At 31.4% G+C, this 18,611-nt stretch overlaps 1 protein-coding gene across 16 annotated transcripts in view; it reads left to right on the top strand.

The window, feature by feature from the left end:
* RBM26 (RNA binding motif protein 26) overlaps window positions 1-18,380 on the top strand; it is an 89,448-nt gene extending 71,068 nt beyond the window's left edge. For 10 of the 16 annotated variants that reach the window (XM_036893628.2, XM_036893631.2, XM_036893635.2 and 7 more), the window contains 3 exons: window positions 1,524-1,610; window positions 10,259-10,372; window positions 11,960-13,095. In XM_036893628.2, coding sequence (XP_036749523.2) covers window positions 1,524-1,610; window positions 10,259-10,372; window positions 11,960-12,049 — 291 coding nt within the window. In that variant the 3' untranslated portion in view covers window positions 12,050-13,095. Of the gene's footprint in view, window positions 1-1,523; window positions 1,611-4,169; window positions 4,390-10,258; window positions 10,373-11,959; window positions 13,096-13,753; window positions 13,813-14,837; window positions 14,880-17,485 lie in introns of those variants that run through there. The other 6 variants (XR_008994587.1, XR_008994586.1, XM_057494595.1 and 3 more) reach the window with 6 other exon arrangements.
* Window positions 18,381-18,611: the final 231 nt, after the last annotated feature.

Below are 18,611 nucleotides of genomic sequence, written 5' to 3'. Positions count from 1 at the left end.
CCACATCTTTCACAAGAGGAAGGAGATCAGATAACTTAGAGGTATTGCGTGTAGTTGTATAGCTAATCAGGAAACTAGCAAAGAATATACTAAAGCAATCTAAACAAATGAGTTTGCTATGAATGTGTTTGGTGAGACTAAAGTAGTTTTGGTTATATAAATATTCAGAGCTCTAAATTGAGACTCTTCCATGCAGTCGGAGATTTGAACTCCACTCAAAGGTAGAAGTGGTGCCCATTTAAAAATTACGGTCTTCAAGAGTTCAGCTTTCACATTCAGTTCTCTGGCTCAGCCTGTGACTTGAACATATAACAGAGAACAGAGGAAAAATCTCTATTATTAAGGAACCATTTTTATATTATCAGAATTATCAAAATGCTTTCTTTACATTATCCAATGGGACCAGCAGTAGTAATAATACAAATTATAGCTAAAATGTACAGAGCACTTATTCTCAATGCCATGTGTAACTCATTATATTATGAGTTATTTCAATAACATCTGAGGTAGGTATCTTTATTATTCCCATTTTAGAGATGAAGAAAATGAAGCATGAAGATATTAAGTATCTTGTTCAAGTTTACATAGCTAGTAGCCGATAGAACTGGGATCTGATTGATTCTAGAGTCTGTTCTCTTTAATAGGCTACACAGAATTTTTTTGTATTGAGTGTGCACATGTGTGTGCATTTATATTTAAATGAGATTGTGGTTGTAATTTTATTTTGGGGTAAGAGAAGGAAGGTATTAGTAATGACATAAAAAGGACTAGAATTTTGAATGATAAAGGTTGCTATTTGTAGAAAAATCCTCTTACATGTGGAAAAAATAAAATCCAGCAATGAAAAATAAGCATAATTTAATATATTTAGGGTTTTAAAAGTCTTAAATTAGTGTGTGGTATAGAGGGGTATATAGTAAGAGTAAAAGCAGGGTCATTTCAAATGTTGAATCAAAAGACCTGGACTCTCATTCTGGTAATTAACTTAATTACTGGGGGGAAAATGGCTCAAATTCTCTGAATCTTCTCCCTCTATCTTTAAATTGGGAATGATACAAAAAAATTCAGAATGTTCTGAGAACTAAATATTCTACTTTAGAACGAATTCAGTGTATCCTGGGATATAAAATGAAGGGCATTAAGGAAGCTTAGTCTTTGACCATCATTTCCTTTGTTTGATAAATTGTTCAAGTATAAGTTTCCCCAATTCTAAAAAGAAAATACTGTGAATAATATTGGAATATAGGACCACCCCACTTTACATTATCCTTTTTCTCACTTGGCCCACAACAAAGTCTGCTTTGGCAGAATGAGTAGTGAGGATAAGATAGAAGCTGAATCCTAATTCCTTTACCTTATCATATCAACTACTAGAATGAATTACTATTTTTTTCTATTAATCACCTTGAATTGTTATATATTCTGGGTTATATTTATTTGGTATTTTTAATATTTTAAAAATCATTAGGCTTTCGGATGTTTCAAAGTATTTATTTGGAGGAACTACTTTTTTTTATTTAAAGCAATATGGTGAAATAGAAGATTGTCAGATTGATGATTCTTCACTTCATGCAGTAATTACATTCAAGACAAGAGCAGAAGCTGAAGCAGTAAGTATTACAAATCTGATTTATTGAAAATTCAGATTTAAATGTTTTATAAATACTGCTTTTACATTTTAATAAAAAAGGATTTTTTTAACTTACTAAGTAACTGTTTTGACAGTAGACAGAACATATGAAGTGGTATTAATGGCCACAAAGACTATCTAAAGCAGTTAGGCAATTCTATATATAACAGGACATAATTAGAATGCATAATAATTTATCAAGTTGAATGTCAAGTTGTACTGTCTTGAGACATCAGGGATTCTTCTTTCTTTCTTTTTCACAGGAGATAGGACCACCCCACTTTACATTATCCTTTTTCTCAGTTGGCCCACAACAAAGTCTGCTTTGGCAGAATGAGTAGTGAGGATAAGATAGAAGCTGAATCCTAATTCCTTCCTTTCTTAACCATCCTTCATCTGTTGCTTCCCACTCCCAATAGGCTGAACTCTATCTAAAGAAATGTCCCTAGCTCAGTATACCCACAACTAGGCCACTACAAATTCTTGTTCAAGATATGATAATATAGCTTGAGCTTTTAGGGTCCCTTTCATGTAATTGCCTTAAACTGTGTATCATGAATTACCTTTACAAAGAATGTTTGGAAGTGTATGTAGCCTTGTCTTTCATCTGGGCTTGGAAAATGCATTGTTCCAAACAGTTAACCTATTCATGAATGAAAGTGTAGTATTCTTATCAGAAGTTTTAAGTTGACTGTGTTCTAATTAAGTTTTGAAAATCCTTCTACATTGATTTATCTTCTTTGTAGTGAATACTCTCCTGCATAACAATGGTACATTGCTGGGGCTTATCTGGTAGTAGTTGCTCTTGGGGTGTTAGAACCAGCAAAAATCTGTGGGACCAGTAAGTCTCAGAAAAGTATTCATTCATCTGGAGTCCTTGAACAACGTAGTATCCGGTTGGGGAGTGTGGGAGATGAACACTTCTATATAATAGGAATCCTGATCCTAGAGTTTTGTTTTTTAAATCTAGTTTTGAGTAATATTTCATTTAAAGATCTTTTGTGAAAGTAAAAAGTAATTTATAATTGATGAAAGTTTAAGACTTTCTTATAAACTTGTATTTTATAGGTTATATTGAAAAGAATCTTTAAGTTTTTTCTCAAAGGTATTACTGAGTCTAAGAATAAGCTTTTCTTTAAATGATGGCTTCAGTGACAGTATTCAATGTCATGTTAGGTAGCTTGAGTACATCTATGTTCTATTTTCTAGGCAGGAATCATATTATAAAACAATGGTAGTTATACAAATGATTAAAACTGTCAAGTTTGTCATTTTAATAATAACAATATATATTACATATAAAACACAATTAAAAAGTCCAAGGATTAATGTATAAGGAAGACTTTAACACTGAATTATATAAAGGCTGAACAAGCGACAAATTAGCTCAAGTTAGGGCTACTAAGAGTTACTTTTTGAGGATAAATACCATTTTAGCTGGACTTATTAGGCTGAAAGGAACAACCATTGCTATGATAAACATTTGGAAGTATGTTGAAGAAATTGTTAAACCATAAACATTTCTGTAAATCAAAAAATTTCTTAAAATCTAACATTCTATTTTAGAGTAAAAAAGAAAATTAAGTTGAACCTTACCTTCTACAAACAGGATATAGGTTAAATAAAGCAGTGGTTTCCAGATTTCTGGATTTCAGGGAACATTAAGGTTCAGTAATTTAAAAATTACTGTGTTTAACAAAGGGGTGCCAATTTTTTATTTTGTCAAGGAAGAATGCTATAAAAGTACAAAAAAGATTGCATGTAGCATCACCATAATTTTATAAAAGAAATTTTAGCACCAAAAATGTAGGAGAATATAAACTCAAACTAAATGATAGGTCTTTCCAAGAAAAGAAAATAAGTCAGCCTTTGCTATTTATTTCCAAGTACTTCATTGTTCTTTTTCTCTGAACCATTGTCCTTGATGACTGAATGAATGTCTCTTAATTTTGTATAATCAGTATATGCATAGTATTTCAAGGTGAAAGTACAGGAATAATTGAGACATTCAGTATGCCTGAAAGTGAGAAATTTTCCCCAGGAAAGAGATCTTTAGGTTAAGATGGTTATGCTCTGACCTAACTTTATGGTTAAGTTGGTACATTGGAGGATGGTTCCTACTGCTGTATTTTCTATTTTCCTGTTTGTCTCCCACCACCCCAGTGTACTAAAACTGGGAAGTACTCAAACAGGACAGAAAAAATTAGCCCCTTCCCATGACTTGTTAGAATATATTTTTCTTATACCTTTGTAAGAAACCAGGATTCAGTTTTAGAATAGGGGCAGTTCTTATTTTGTAAGAATCAGTTCCAAAGATGTAATTCTTCAGTCCCAAACTTAAAGAGACATACATAGCTTTTTATATCAGAAGGAAAGAATCTTTTCTACTGCTGCATTTTTTATACCCATGCCTCAACTTGCAGTAATTGTGAGAATCACTGATTCAAAACTAGTAAGGTACTTAGAATAGTGCCTAGGACATGGTAAACACTCTTAATGTTAGCTTTTACTAATATTGTTGTGGGTTTTTTTTTTTCAGAATGAGAAATGACTGGTAGATGAATGAACTGAATAGAGACAAGACAGAGTAAATTATTTCAAAACTCATTCTTTAGACCTGAATTGGAAGCAAAAATTTTGGTTCATAGAGGAATATCAACAGTCAGAAGTTGATGAGACTGAGTAAATAGTAGGTTTATAAGTAACCACACTATGTATAAGTATATCCAAACAAGAGAAATAAAATCATATACATAGCAGAGTTTTTGTGTATGTGTTTACTGATTTATTTTAACAGTTTTTAAGTACTTCTATATGATGGACACTTTCCTACCAGAATGAGTCAAGCTAAGTCTGAAGTTGGTGAGAAAGTGGCCATGCAGCTTGAAGTTGAGAGTTACAGGAATGGAAGTCTTTACCTATAACTTTTACTAATTAGACTTTACATGTTGTTGCTGTTTTATATTTGTGGACCTTGAGTGTAACTCCTGCCTAAACATTGTATACTGTGGTTATTACAAACATTAATGACCTTGGTTTTAAGCCTTCTTTTATAGATCAGTTTTATCATTATGGTTACTAAAAATGTAAGGTACACTAAGATTACAGCTTTAACTCTTCTGACCTTTAGGTCAGTTTTCTCCACTGTTATTAGAGAACACTGGTTCTACCGGAACTTTGGTTCTGCAAAGGATTCTTTTGTCAGATAAGCAGGAGTTTGTGAAAAGGTACATTTTGTATATTCCATTTAGATTTACAATTTAAATGACTTGAGAAGGCAGAAGGTAAACTTCTGCTTAATTTTGCTTAACCTAGCCTTTTCCAAATGTTAATTGTTCCTAGAACCATTTTTCCATGTAAGGTATGAAACTTAGGTCATAACTACTTTTCATTCTTTTTTCTTCCTCCATTTGTCAGAACTTAAGCCCTTTTTTCCTTCTGTTCTGTTAATGCCTGCTTTCCTTAGTTCCTAATTTGCCACAAACTTTGAATGACTGTGTGCAAGAATAAATAGGCAAAGGGCTGGAGCAAACCTATGAATAAAATGCTTCAGCTTCTAAATAGATTTTTTTTTTTTTAATATTTCATAGCTTAAAAATTAGAATTATAAAATGTTCATCATTGAGCTTCAGCAGTTATCTACTTATGGCCAATCTTATGTTTTACATCCCACCAACTACAACCTTCCACCTCCTTATTTTAGAGCCATTCCCAGTCATCATGTCATTTCATCTGTAAACATTTTAGTGTGTTCCTTCAATGTTAGAGCCTTAAAAAAATAAAACAAAATGCTATTATTATACCTAAAAATGATTGCTATTTCCTAAGTAATATCAAATACCCATCCAGGGTTTACATCTCCCCAGTTATCTTATAAAGATTTTACTCACTTTGCTTAATGAACCAGAATAACTTTTGAGATTGCTTAATTGGCATTATACAATCATCAACTCAGGTTGAAATATTTCATGGGTGTTGGCCCATTGTTCCCAGTTATTGATACATTGTCACATTGTTGGCTAGCGGCAAGTGCATATGTTTGTTCCTGAGTCCTTTTGACAGGACCATAGTGGGCTGTTAGTAGTTTCTTTGCTTTTTGGTATGAAAAGGTGTTCTGGGCTCATCTTACACATTTTATCTTCCAGACCTCGGAATTGTCCATTTCTCTTAAGGAACCCTGATTTTTACTGGCCAAGGTATTTAAGAGACCACAATCTGAGTATTAGGGATGCTCATTACTGCTGAGTTTGTCACTGTCACTAATCCTTTTCAGTGGTCGAGCTGGGAGTGGAAAAAATTGTATATAACATTCATATACATGTATACATGTATGTTCACATATATACACACATGTATAAAGGAAATAAGCTCATACTGATACTTCTTGTGTAATTCCAGACTACAGAATTTTATATACACAATGTATATATGCGCATAAAGAGAAGATAGGTTGGTGGGTGGATAGATAGAGTTAGATTGAGGGATAGAAAGATAGATTATGGAAAGAGTGATAATTCTGGATTATATGATTTTTACTTATCTTGGGGGTCATATTATCTCTGACTCCTTTTTTCCATTCTGAAAACTGACCTTTTTTCACTGACATCAAAATAATTAGTTACGTGCTGTATATATGTCTAAGAATAAAAATGCCACCTTTACAAGAAATAATATTAATTACTGGGAAAAAAAGTTTAATATTTTCTTAGTTCTTTTTGTCCTTACAGTATATTACATTAGGTACATACAGCATATAGTTAACCACATAATCAATATTTTTAGCCAGTGAGACAGTTTTGATGAATATATTTTAATTGGGGAGGAATTTTTAGATGACAGTCAGTAATTTAGTTTGATTTATTGTTGTGATTGTAGTTGTTTTATATAGTGATAAGAAAATCTCACTTAAGGAATTACAAATCAGAACCTTTTTTATTTTTTAAACAGTTCCTTTCCAGTTTCAAAACACACTTCAGTAAAGGTGTCACAGCAATACAAAAAATACAACTTGGCAGCACACATTTATTGATAATGTCTGTTATGTTAAAAGTTGCTGGTTTACACATTTGAGTGGTTTTCTTACTACTTTAAAATAGCTTTGTATTTTTTATATTAATTTATTTTTTGAATAGAAAATATGTATTCATGCTATAAGAGCACTGAAGTTTGTGCAGTAAGAAGCAAATTGTCTCATCCTTATCCTTGGTTCTCAGTTCCCTGCGCAGAGATTACAAATATTTTTAGGTGGGATTTTTGTTTGTTTATATTTTCAGACTGAGTCTATAAATCTGTAACAGTGTATCAATAACTTCTTTCCTCACACAAATGGTAGCATATGTGGTGTCCTTCAGCTTGCCTTTTCTACATTAGCAGTCTATTTTTCAGATATTTTATATTAAAAACTGTCTTATGCTGTCATTATTGCATAGGTATTCCATTTTATGGATTACCTAGTGTAATCAACCATATTGATGGACTTTAAATTTTTTAAATTCTTTTTTTGTATCACAGTGAGTATTCTTGGTGCATATTTCTCTGTGTATGTATGTGAATATGATTGTAGATAGGATATATTCTTGATATGTTACTGCTGGATGAAAAGATATGTGCATTTAAATAATTGATGGATAGTGGTACTAAAAATGCTTCCCCTTCCCTGCCATTATAGGTTGTACCACATTTGCCCACCAAAGATGTATGAGATTGCCTTTTCCCATAACTTTTGCCATAGTGTGTATTTTACACAGTGGTTTGGCCAGGTTTCTTTAAAAAAAAAAAAAAAAGACTTTAGAGCTTCCTCTCCTCGAGGCCTCCTGTCTGGCTTTACTTTGGTACTTTGGTAGTTTTTCATCTAGATTATCAACTTAGTTTGCATTGAGATGAGCACATTTAATTTAATTTTCATCTGAGGTTATTTCCCCCACTTTCCTTTCTTATATTATATAGTTTTACATTTAGCCCTACTTCCCACCTATATGACCTAATTACCATCTTGCTCAAGTAGACATCCTATAGGATACATTTATACAAGATTTTATAAATACAGTTTGTATTTTAACATACATTCTAATGTTTGCAGAACTCTTGAGGCAACAGCCATAGTACACTGTTATGAAAAAAAACTCTTGAAGCTGCTGCTGTAGTATACTGATCTAGTTCTTATTATATATTGAGGAACAGTAATTAAGACAATATGATCCTGGACTTGGCCAAAAGATTCCAAAGGTTTTAAGGACAAAATAACATCAGAATAACCAAGAATATTCTGAAAAGGCTGAGAAATGATACCGAGTTTATTATGAAATAAAGAACATAATAAATAATGGTGTGGAATAGACAGTTAGTTAATAGAACAAAATAGAGTTCAGAAATAGGCCTAAGAATATATATAATAATTTAAGCAGATTACAAAAAGAGATATTTATTTAAATCAAGGAATAAAACAGATTATTCAGTAAATAGTGTTAGGACTGTTTACAATTTTTGTATCAAAATAAACTCAAGTTGGATAAGAGTTTTTTTTCTTTTTGTAGTACCTAAGACTAGCAAAAAGTTAAGGGGATTTCTGAAAATAATCTTAGTGTGGAGAGGGATTTTTAAAGGCATAGTGCAATATCCAGGAATCATAAAGATAAGTATTGATGAGTTCCAGTACATGAAAATTTAAAACTTCATGGCCAAAACAAAAAAGAACAGCAACAGTTCCTTCCCTTCCAATAAAATTTTACATCATTGAAAAAATTTCAGTTGAGAAAAAATATTTGCCAAATAAATATAACAAAACTCTATTCAAGATACTGTTTTAAATATGCCATTAAAGAAAAATGACAGATATGGAAAGAGTCTTTGAAATGTTAGGTTAATAATATAAGAAGTTGTAAAACCAGTGAATAAAGTTGCCGTATACATATCATACATACATGTATATGCAAACCTTTTTAGTATATGCATAGAACTGTTTAAGTGTGTTGTACGACTTTTTTCCAAATTTCATAGGAGAGTGATTATGCCTTAGGGATGGTGTAATAATGGATTATGGTTGTTTTATATTGTGACCTGAAATTTTTGAATTTTTAAAAAAATAAAATGGGTGGATTGCAGAATTTTTTTTAACTTTAAATATTTTATGTTGCAACTTATCTGTAATAAATTTGCATCTTCAGAAGTCAAGAATTCAGTTATTTCAAAAATTTATATAGCTAAATGGTCAAAAGTTTCCAAAGGAGCAAAGATAATAAGAAGTTAAATATACCTAACTTTGAAAGTCATCCTGTAAGTAATTTTAAAATCAAAACTTTAGGGAGTTGTAGACTTAATAAATTTGAAGATGTCTGTGCTGATTTAATAGAGATTTACAAAATTAGCTCATCAGAAATTTTTGTCAAGAACTTACTACAGAAAATGTCAGTAACATTTTTAGCCTTCCTTAGCTGAATGAAGAGTCTTATAAAGAGATATTGCATGAGACAATTAGAATTCCTTATTGTAATATGTTTTTATGTAATAGTTGTAGTTTCAAAAAATTAAAACTTTCTAGACCTAAATATAACATATGTAAGTAGTTTAAAAATTTTTTGTGGTTATATGATACTGTGATGAGGTATGGACTAAAAACTCCTGAGCTGCATTTTAATAGGCATGAAATCTTTAAAATTTATCATAAATTTATATGTGCAGATATTAAATTTATACCTGGGGACTTCAGTATCACAATTCATGGCCAGGTGTCATTGAACATGTAATTGTTTCTACATTTCATATTATACTGTACTTTGAGATTGTGCTATAAATCTTCTGTGACTGAATTATTTCGGTATGTTGCTAAGATTGATTTATGTTGGTTCATGTTACTTTAATTTGAATGCACTATTTCTAAATCATTCACTTAATGTAGCAAATGCTTAGCCTTTACCACTTGTTAAATTTAAGTTTTTATCATAAGCAGTTCTGAAAGCTTTGTAGGAAGTACTTTAGCTTCAATAGAAAAATTCAGGGTTTTTTTCCTTGATTGTGATACTTACATTTTGTAATAGTGATATATCAGACATTTTATGATATTTATGACCAACTGACATAATTTAAAAATAATGTTATGCTTTACACATGCAAAATTATTCTTGTATTTGCTAAAGGTTTTAGTTTACCGTTACTATATATACCATTTATAAATTACCAAGAATTAAAATACAGTTAAATACATTTAATTCATTATTGATCCTAATTTAGACTTTGATTCAGACTCAATAGTCATGATTTTGAAGTGCTCTGAGATTGTTGCCTTGAACAGCAATTGTCATTGTGTTGTAAACATGTAGATGTGGCTCTTCTAATCAAATATTGGCCAGTAGGGAAATAGTTTTATTCAGTTATGATAATTTCTTCTTGTTTTATTTTTAAAGGATTTCCAGTCACTAAGGTGATTTTGGAAGTAAATAACCATAAAATGTTAATGATAAATGATAATAATACACAGTAAATAGAGAAGTAAATAACCACAAAGCAACTGCATAGAAATCTGGCTTCACTTGTGTCTAGCTAATTTAATTTAAATATCAGGTACTACAACATTTCATTTTTTTCTTCAGAAATCATTAATGGTCTATATCCCAATGTTCTTAATTGTTATAGGCTGCAGTTCATGGAGCTCGCTTCAAAGGGCAGGATCTAAAATTGGCATGGAATAAACCAATAACTAATATTTCAGCTGTTGAAGCAGAAGAAGTTGAACCTGATGAAGAGGAAGTATGTTTTTTTTTCCCCCACTTATTTTTGCCCATAAATGTTTGCATTTTTATACAAAGTTTGATTTTATGGCTGTGATTGTAACATAAAACTTTAATTCCTGAGCCATATTCCAGACAGGGGATATCAGATAAATGCAGACAACTTTAAATTTTCTGAATTTATGAGAACTATGGATTGCTAAACCTGAAAAGAATATATGAAAATCATGTATATATTTTTTCATTTACTCTTAGAAGATAATTATTCATTAGATTTTTATCCACAGGAAGTTTTGCAATATTTTAAACCATAGAGTATATATTCTACTCAATTGCTTTATTAACATTACAAGTTTCCTTTTTTTTAATGCATACTGTTTTTAGTTCATTAGAATGAATGCCTTCTAAATGGTAGATACTGTGATAGGCACAAAATGAATAAGACACGGTCCCTATCATCAAGGAGCTTATAATCTGGAAAGAGGGTGGTGACAGACACCTAAGAAACTATAATGAAATGCAGACTGATATGCTGAGTAAAGATTTGAACAATATGCTGTGGGAACCCAGGGAAAGGAGTGAATGTTTCTATCCAGAAGAATCTTGAAGGAGGTGGTGACAGTGGAACTGATGATAAAAAAGCTTTCCATGACCTAGAGCTGGGACTGGAATATAGTTGAGAGAGGCATTTTAGACAGGGGGTAGGTGTGGAAGAGTGCTTTTGTCTTGGGTAACAGCAGTTAATCTGAAAGCGGAGAGTTGTGAGCATGAAGAACAGTGAAGTGGGAGAGCCCTTTGATCCATATTCTTAAAAACACGCAAATTTATTTTGCTAATTATGAAATAAACTGAGAAAATTTGAGGAAATTAAGAAATAAAGGTAAGCTGGGTAAATTAATGATCTATGATTTACCTTTGTTAGATTTTCATAATGGCACTTTATTTTGTTTAAAGAGCATTCAGGGCTGTTACATATCCATAGTCAAATGCAAGATAAAATGTGTATTTTGAAACTCATATACATGATTTGTCATTTTATATTTTAGATTATACCTTTGTCCTTCCATGAGTTTGAATTGAATGGGGAGAAAAGCAGGAGAGCTCCTGGTATTAGGTATTTTGAAAAGTTTGCAAAGTAGTATGAGAAGCTTTTATGAAGGGAATGGGGAAAAGAAAGGAATGTTATGAAAGCAAATGTTTGTTTTTTAGAAAAGAAATATAAATCTTGATAGACTTTTATACAAGTTATTGGTTGCTTTAGTGTTCGGGCTTAGGGTAAGTCAGAAAACAGTGATGTTGTCTTTTAAAAAACAGGTATTGTGCAATGTTTTGTAGGTAAAGAAGGTGGCATAATTTGATAGAGTCAGGAGAAATGGCATGTACAAAGGCTTACTTTGATATTTCCTTAGTGATAGTTTATAATAGAGTAGATACGATAGAGGAACCATTGAGTGGATAAATATTGCTTTTCTCTGTTTCTTGAATGTTCTAGCTATAGAAATACCTTTTGCATTCAACTCTGTTGAGAGAAATCAGTATTTAAAAGTGTCACCTTTTTTCTTCTCTTTTTTTTTGGATAAATTCCTAAATGCATTTTAACCTAAAGTTTCAGGAAGAGTCTTTGGTGGATGACTCATTACTTCAAGATGATGATGAAGAAGAAGAGGACAATGAATCTCGTTCTTGGAGAAGATGATTTGACTGATCATTGATCTGCATATTCTAGAACTCTCCCTGTGTTTCATTAGTATTATCTAATGTACTTTTACATATTTGTAAAAACAATTTTTGGTAAAATGTGTTGAAGATGGATTTCACAAATAGACAAAAAAGAAGAAAACTACCTTCTGATCCTGTATTTTGAAAGATTGATGTTTGCATTTTATTTCAGTAAACAATTGCTAAAGACATCACACTAGAAACATATGCAATGTTTTTATTACATACTTCTACTGAACATCATGGAATTCTTTGGGTTCTTTGTAATTTAATAGGTCTGAAACTTATGACCAATACTTGTTACAACTTAGAGGATTTTGTTTTACTCCAAATAAGGAATGAATTTGCATTTAAAATCTTAATGTTTTCAAAAATGAATAGATAACATAGTACTCTAAGTCTCCAAGTTATGTATTCATATTACATAGTAATATGCTTAGGCTTTACTATGTATTAGCCTTTTGTTGGATTGTGTATGTATTTTATCATATGGGTTTTAATGATAATGGTGTATGACTGCTTTGCATATCAGTCCTTATGCATTCAGATGTTAAAAATAAAGTGGAATGGTCTCTTGAAAAGAAAAGAAAAGAAAAAAACAATGACAAAAAAAAAGTCCAAGACAATGTTCCTTGATTTAAGAAAAGAAAAAAAGAAAAAAAAAAAAAGAAAAGAAAGAAAATTAAAATAAATAGACCATTCCAGATGGTGATCTACCCTTACCCCCAATTATCACAAAAGGAGCTATAATCACTAACTTATTTTTAATAATAATGGTTATTGATACCTTTACAATAATGTACAATTCCAATGTTAAAAATTTATACCACTTCAGTTTGGTTTGATCCTATAAATCTTCAACAGATGTCTTAAAATTTAAAAGCAGGCTGATTAGTTTGGAACCAGACTTCAAATAGAGCTAACATTTGGTGAATAAGGAAACATCACATTACATTTTGGATGTATGAAAGAAAACTTGACCATTTGAAGATGTATGAATAAAGAAATGTACTGTAGATACCACTTTAGGAAAACACTGTTTGGTAAGTGTTCCAGTCTGATATTTTAAGTGTGCATTTCCTATACTTGTATAAAAACCTTTGACATTTACAACAGTATTGTGATTTTTAAGTGGATTTCCCTGGCAAGTGAACATTGAAAGTTGACATAGCAGTTTCAAGGAAATAAATGCATTATTTGTAGAATGAGGGGATGGGAGATTACATATTTTATCTTTTTAAAAATTGATTATTTCAGTTGCAAGTGTTTCTGCCCCTCCTGAGATTACAGTGATTATATTAAAATTCACATTAAGAAAAAAATCATCACGTTCTTCCCATACTGGGGTCCTCACCATCATGAACTGTAATTCCACCACCCTAGCCTTCTGCCAATGGAGTAACTAGTAGATGCTGTTCCTGTTTTTCCTTTTTTTCCCCACTTAGGGTTAAAGTTGTTTATATGTTCTTGATGGTAATACTTATTTCACAGGAATGTTTCGCTTGCAGTTGGTGCACACATTTCTATTTAAAATTAAACAACCAGATTTCTTTTCTCAAAATAGTAACTTTACTCAAAAACTTCCTTACTTAGATCTGTAATACATTTTTATGTAGTCTCTTGTATGTTGACTATGTGCTATTCTGATTCATTAGGTAAGTTTGTTTTCTTTTCTTTTTAGTAGTCGTGAAAGGTGCCAAATTGGCAGAGGCTCACGTTTCTTCTCTTTACACCAAACAGGTATTATAAAGAAAGAAAATATTTGAAAGGCCAGTTAAATCTCCATGCTGATTTTTTTGGCTTTATAATTTGATTAATAAACTTTAGCCTGATATTTTAAAAATTACTGTAAAATTCCCTTATAATGTAACTAAAATTACATTCTATTTATTGAAATCTGTAAATAGCTTATCACTTTCCCTAGCCTTAAATTCTCACATAACCTAAAATTAAAATGTTTTAAGCTGTGTTACTTTGAATGAATCAGAAGACAAGTACGTTTCAGTTTGGACCTGAAGTACGGGGATTAAATACTAGCAAACATTCTTTAGGTTCACAATTATATTTTTATATTATTTTAATTGTAATTATTACTTAATATTTAATTGCTTTTGGATTTTTTAAATTAATGAGTATGTTTAAAAATGCTAGTATACTACATGTACTTTAATGTATTCTCACCTAAAATTTAAGAAATCCCTTTGAAGTAGTTGCTAATTCCCATTTTACAGATAAGGAAACTTAGGCTAATAGAGATGGAGTGACTTGCTCAGAGTCACAGCTAGTGAGTAGGAGGACTATGTTTGGATGCAGGCATTCTGATTTCAGTGCCAACTTTTTTTGTTTTTAACTTTGCATTGCTACCTCCTTCCTAATTATTGATTGAGCATGAGATTGTGGTTGCAATAAATGTGCTAGTACTTGCACAGAAAAAATAGACTTCCTGGTCATTAGCCAGTTCATACCTTTGCCCTCCCTTTTAATATAGCACTTTGTTCATCTCTGTTACAGTACTTATGTTGTAATATAATTTATCTGGTTTATATGTCTGTCTTCCCCACTAGATTACAAGCTCCTCTAGGAAGGGGACCATGTCTTATTCATATTTTTATCTCTAGTGATTATCATAAAGCCTGGCTCATAGTGGGCACACAGATGTTTGTTGGATGAATTAATGAATGAATGCATATTTAAATCTCCAAAAATGGAGTGACAATTACCTCCCTTGTTAATTCTTATCAATTTTTCAAAAATTTCTCTTGAAGGTCTTCCAGACATTGGGACCATTTTGGTAAACAATTGATACAGTTAAGTATTGCAGTAGTGGGGTTACTATACTTGTAGTCTTAGTGGAATTTCCACAATTAGTAAGGCTTTAATATCTTGGAGTATTATATGTTATAGGCAGTTTGAGGAGTAAAATAGCCTTTTGGTTTCTGTCAGTATGTAAGAGTAGAAATGCCAAGAGCCACCCATCTAGTCCATCCCACTAATTTTTTAAATCCAAAGCTGACCTAGTGTAGGGTACTGGACAAGGGCTAAGAGATTCAGCTTTTGGTCCCAGCTCTGCAGCTAACTCCCTGGCCTCGGGTCTCTTATCCAGGGCTGTTTCCTTGTCTGTAAAATGAAAGGGGTTGGACTAGATGATCTCTAAGGTACCTTTCACATCTATAGTTTCCCTGGTGGTGTATCAATGTTTGGTCTAAAACACATTTTCTCCCTTCCTAATGTTGCTATTGTTGTTTCTATCACCATATCAATGGAAACAACTTAGATTTGGTTATGATAATTTGTGTAATGTGTCTCAGTACAGCTTTGTATATATAGTGTTCCCAAATATTTGCCTTCGCTGGCCCAAATTTCATTCAAACTACAAAATATAGATAGACTTCTGTATTCACTAATAACTTTCCCTTCCTGCTTAAAAGTTTTTCGTTCTGCTTCTAAACTCAAAAGTTTAAAACTTTTTTTCTAGTACAGTATGCTACCTAAATCTCAAAATGCATTTTTAATTCTACAGCTCTCCTAATAAATGCTTTGCCTTAGTGTAGATCTGGGGTGAGTTGGGAGTGAAAAAAATGATTGAGAACAATGTAGGCTGCTATTTCTTACTGGAAAAAAATTGAGGGAAATTACATGTTATTGCTTAAAAGATTGATTAGGATTACCTCAAGGGATGGTTGAGTTGTCATTTTACATATTTTACTCAATATTTTATGTCTCTACTTAAGCAGTGTTGTTTTAAATGTTATTGGATAATTGTAACATTTAAAAAATTAATTTCAGTATTTAACTGATGCCCAGGCTTTTACTGAAATCATGTTTCAGGAATGGGAGAGTATTCCAAAGCTCTTGTTTAATTGTAATATGATCGAATGTATCAATCAGCACTTTACTCTAAAAACAAGACTTCAGTGTTTTAGCTGATTATCAGCTTAATTGAAGGAAATTTCTGGTTACCACCACTGCCTTATGGGGACTGTACTTCCAGTCTTACTTGAACAGTAATAATTGGCACTAAGGGTTATAAAAAGAAAGCAGTTGCTTGTTTGGTATGTTGAATATCAGTGGTTATTTTAGAGTTATATACAGACTTTATCAATATATATTCTCATTTTTTCCCTTCAACATTATATGAACTAATTATAGAAAATTAGTTTTAGAAGAAAACTGTAGAAAATTAGTCCTTCAAGAATTTATATAAGTATTTGTAAGGTTTTTTTTTATTCCCTTAAAAAGGTCTTAAAGCCTTTAAACAAAAATGTCCTGCATGAAATTTTGGCTAATTAATTCACAGTCTGGTCTTTCTCTCAGGGCTTTTCTTACTCATCTAAAACCCTATAAATTAAAAGTGGAAATTTAGGATTAAATCACCAGGGTACAGTATTTGTAAAGCAGAAAGAAAATTTCTTTTTCCCCAATCTAGAAACTACCTTGTTCTTCTTAACTTCTCAGGCTGGCTAGTTACTCTAAGGTATGTATACAGGCTTTTAGAGAAGAGCAGGGTTTTTTTTCCCCCTCTCTGATATGTACCTATCAAATGACAGTATATAATCTTCCAAATTAGCTGCTTAAAAGTTCAAAGAAAGAAAGAAATCTTGGTGGACCATGACAGGCAATCTCAGTAATTTCTAATGATAATGTCATCTTTGTTTAGTAGAAAAGTTCCTAATTTGGTAAATAATTTTCTGTAGTTTTATTAGTGAGATGTACTCATTAGTGTAATTGAAAGCATTTTATTTTACTTTTTTTATCAATTTATTATACTTGCTCCTTCCTAATCCCTCCCTCACTTTTATTTTATTTAATCTATCCACTCTTCTTCCCTTCATCCAAAGTTAGTCTTCCTTTACATACCAAGCACTGTCTCATTTTGATGTGTTTCTTTCTATTTTTGTTGTTAATCTTTGTGCTTAGTATAGAATTTTATGTCATGTGATGTGACTAAAGAATGAAATGATTATCATAGGGAGTTTAAGGAAACTAGATACACCTTGCCATTACTTTTAAATATCTGGGAAACTTAAGAAAATTGTTCTTTTATTTTTACATATGATATATTGGAATTTGTATGTGATTTCTTAAAATTATTTTGCCTACCCACACCTCTATGAAAATTTTATATCTGGTCAGTGACTACATTTCCTAATCAAAAATTTTTAGATCATAGGTATGTTGTGATGCTATGATCTTTGCAGTTTAATGTCTTAAAGAAGCATAAGGTAGAGATTTTTAAAAAATCACTTTAATCCAAAGCTGATCTTTTGTGAAGTTTGTCTGCAACTTTGATTCCTTTCTCCAATAGATTTTTTTCAATGTTTAGAAAAATTGGAGATCAGTTTATGGCGTGATGCAATTTTTAGGTTTATTTACTATTTTCACAATTTTTTTTAATAGTCTTTTCTTTTTCCAGCAGAGAGAGATCATCATTGCCTGAATTTAGCTTTGTGACTACAACAGCAAGACTTGTTCCTGTCTGGAGACGACTGTTATATCATCCTGTCATTTTGTTTGCCCTTTATCAATTTGAATAGATGTTTACACGTGCTATAATTGGCATTTTATCTTCACAGTTCTCTAAGGGTACATTTGAGTCCAGAAGTATGTCTGAGTGTGTGCTTTGTCTGACCTTATTCTTAAATACTTTCTTCCCTTATTTTATAGCCATTTATTTTTTGAACACAGTAAGAAGGAAAAAGACTTCTTGGTTTCCTAATGTGAAATAAGTTCAGTCTCAGCCAAATTGAGAATTGTGTCTTAGAAATTTAAAGCCATGATGCTGTGTTCATTAGCGTGAACAATTTAGAATGAAGAAGGTGATTAAAAAGTTAAGCATGGGTTTGGTTTTAATTTTTCTGTGTTTTAGGATACATTTCTGGGGTTAGGATAGTCACTTAAAATCATTTTGAATAGATGGCAAAATACTTTTATACACTGTAATAACTTGCCTATTCTAAATATAGTTACTAAAGTTGTTGCCAAGGCCACTTAGCTGAATAATTAAAAAAAAAAAATTCTTAGTTCTTCAAAACCAAAAGGGAGAATAATTTTCTCTTTTCAAGGAATACAGGATGATCTGTGGATTATAAATATTGAGAAATAGCTATTAAATGTCTGATTTACTTAATTTTTCCACATTTTCCTCATGCAGTTAAAACATCAAGACAATCTAAAAAACAAGGGGAAAGTGTTGTTTGCTAACATTGTTAAAGATTGTAGTTTTTGTTTCTTACAATGTGTATGTCCATATTATTTACCTATAGACAATATGGCTTAGAATTATTTATTAAAAATATGATTGAATCTTATCCTAAATATTCATTCAAAATACCTTTTTTGTAATAATGGGCACCATAAAAAAAGAACAGTTTTCAGAAAAATAAATTTCTGAATACTCCTTCATAGATCCTTATGAGGTATTTGAGAAGTTTGGAAGTTATATTTAGTATAACTCTTTGTAGAAAATCTAACTCTTTATTAGAAAAATCCAGATTGCACTTGGATTGTATGTACTGTAACCCCCCGCCCTATTTAGTTCC

Source organism: Manis pentadactyla, chromosome 17 (assembly GCF_030020395.1).
Source record: "Manis pentadactyla isolate mManPen7 chromosome 17, mManPen7.hap1, whole genome shotgun sequence".
Taxonomy (NCBI): domain Eukaryota; kingdom Metazoa; phylum Chordata; class Mammalia; order Pholidota; family Manidae; genus Manis; species Manis pentadactyla.
The sequence above is the reverse complement of the archived record's forward strand: the minus strand, read 5'-3'. Positions and strand labels throughout refer to the sequence as shown.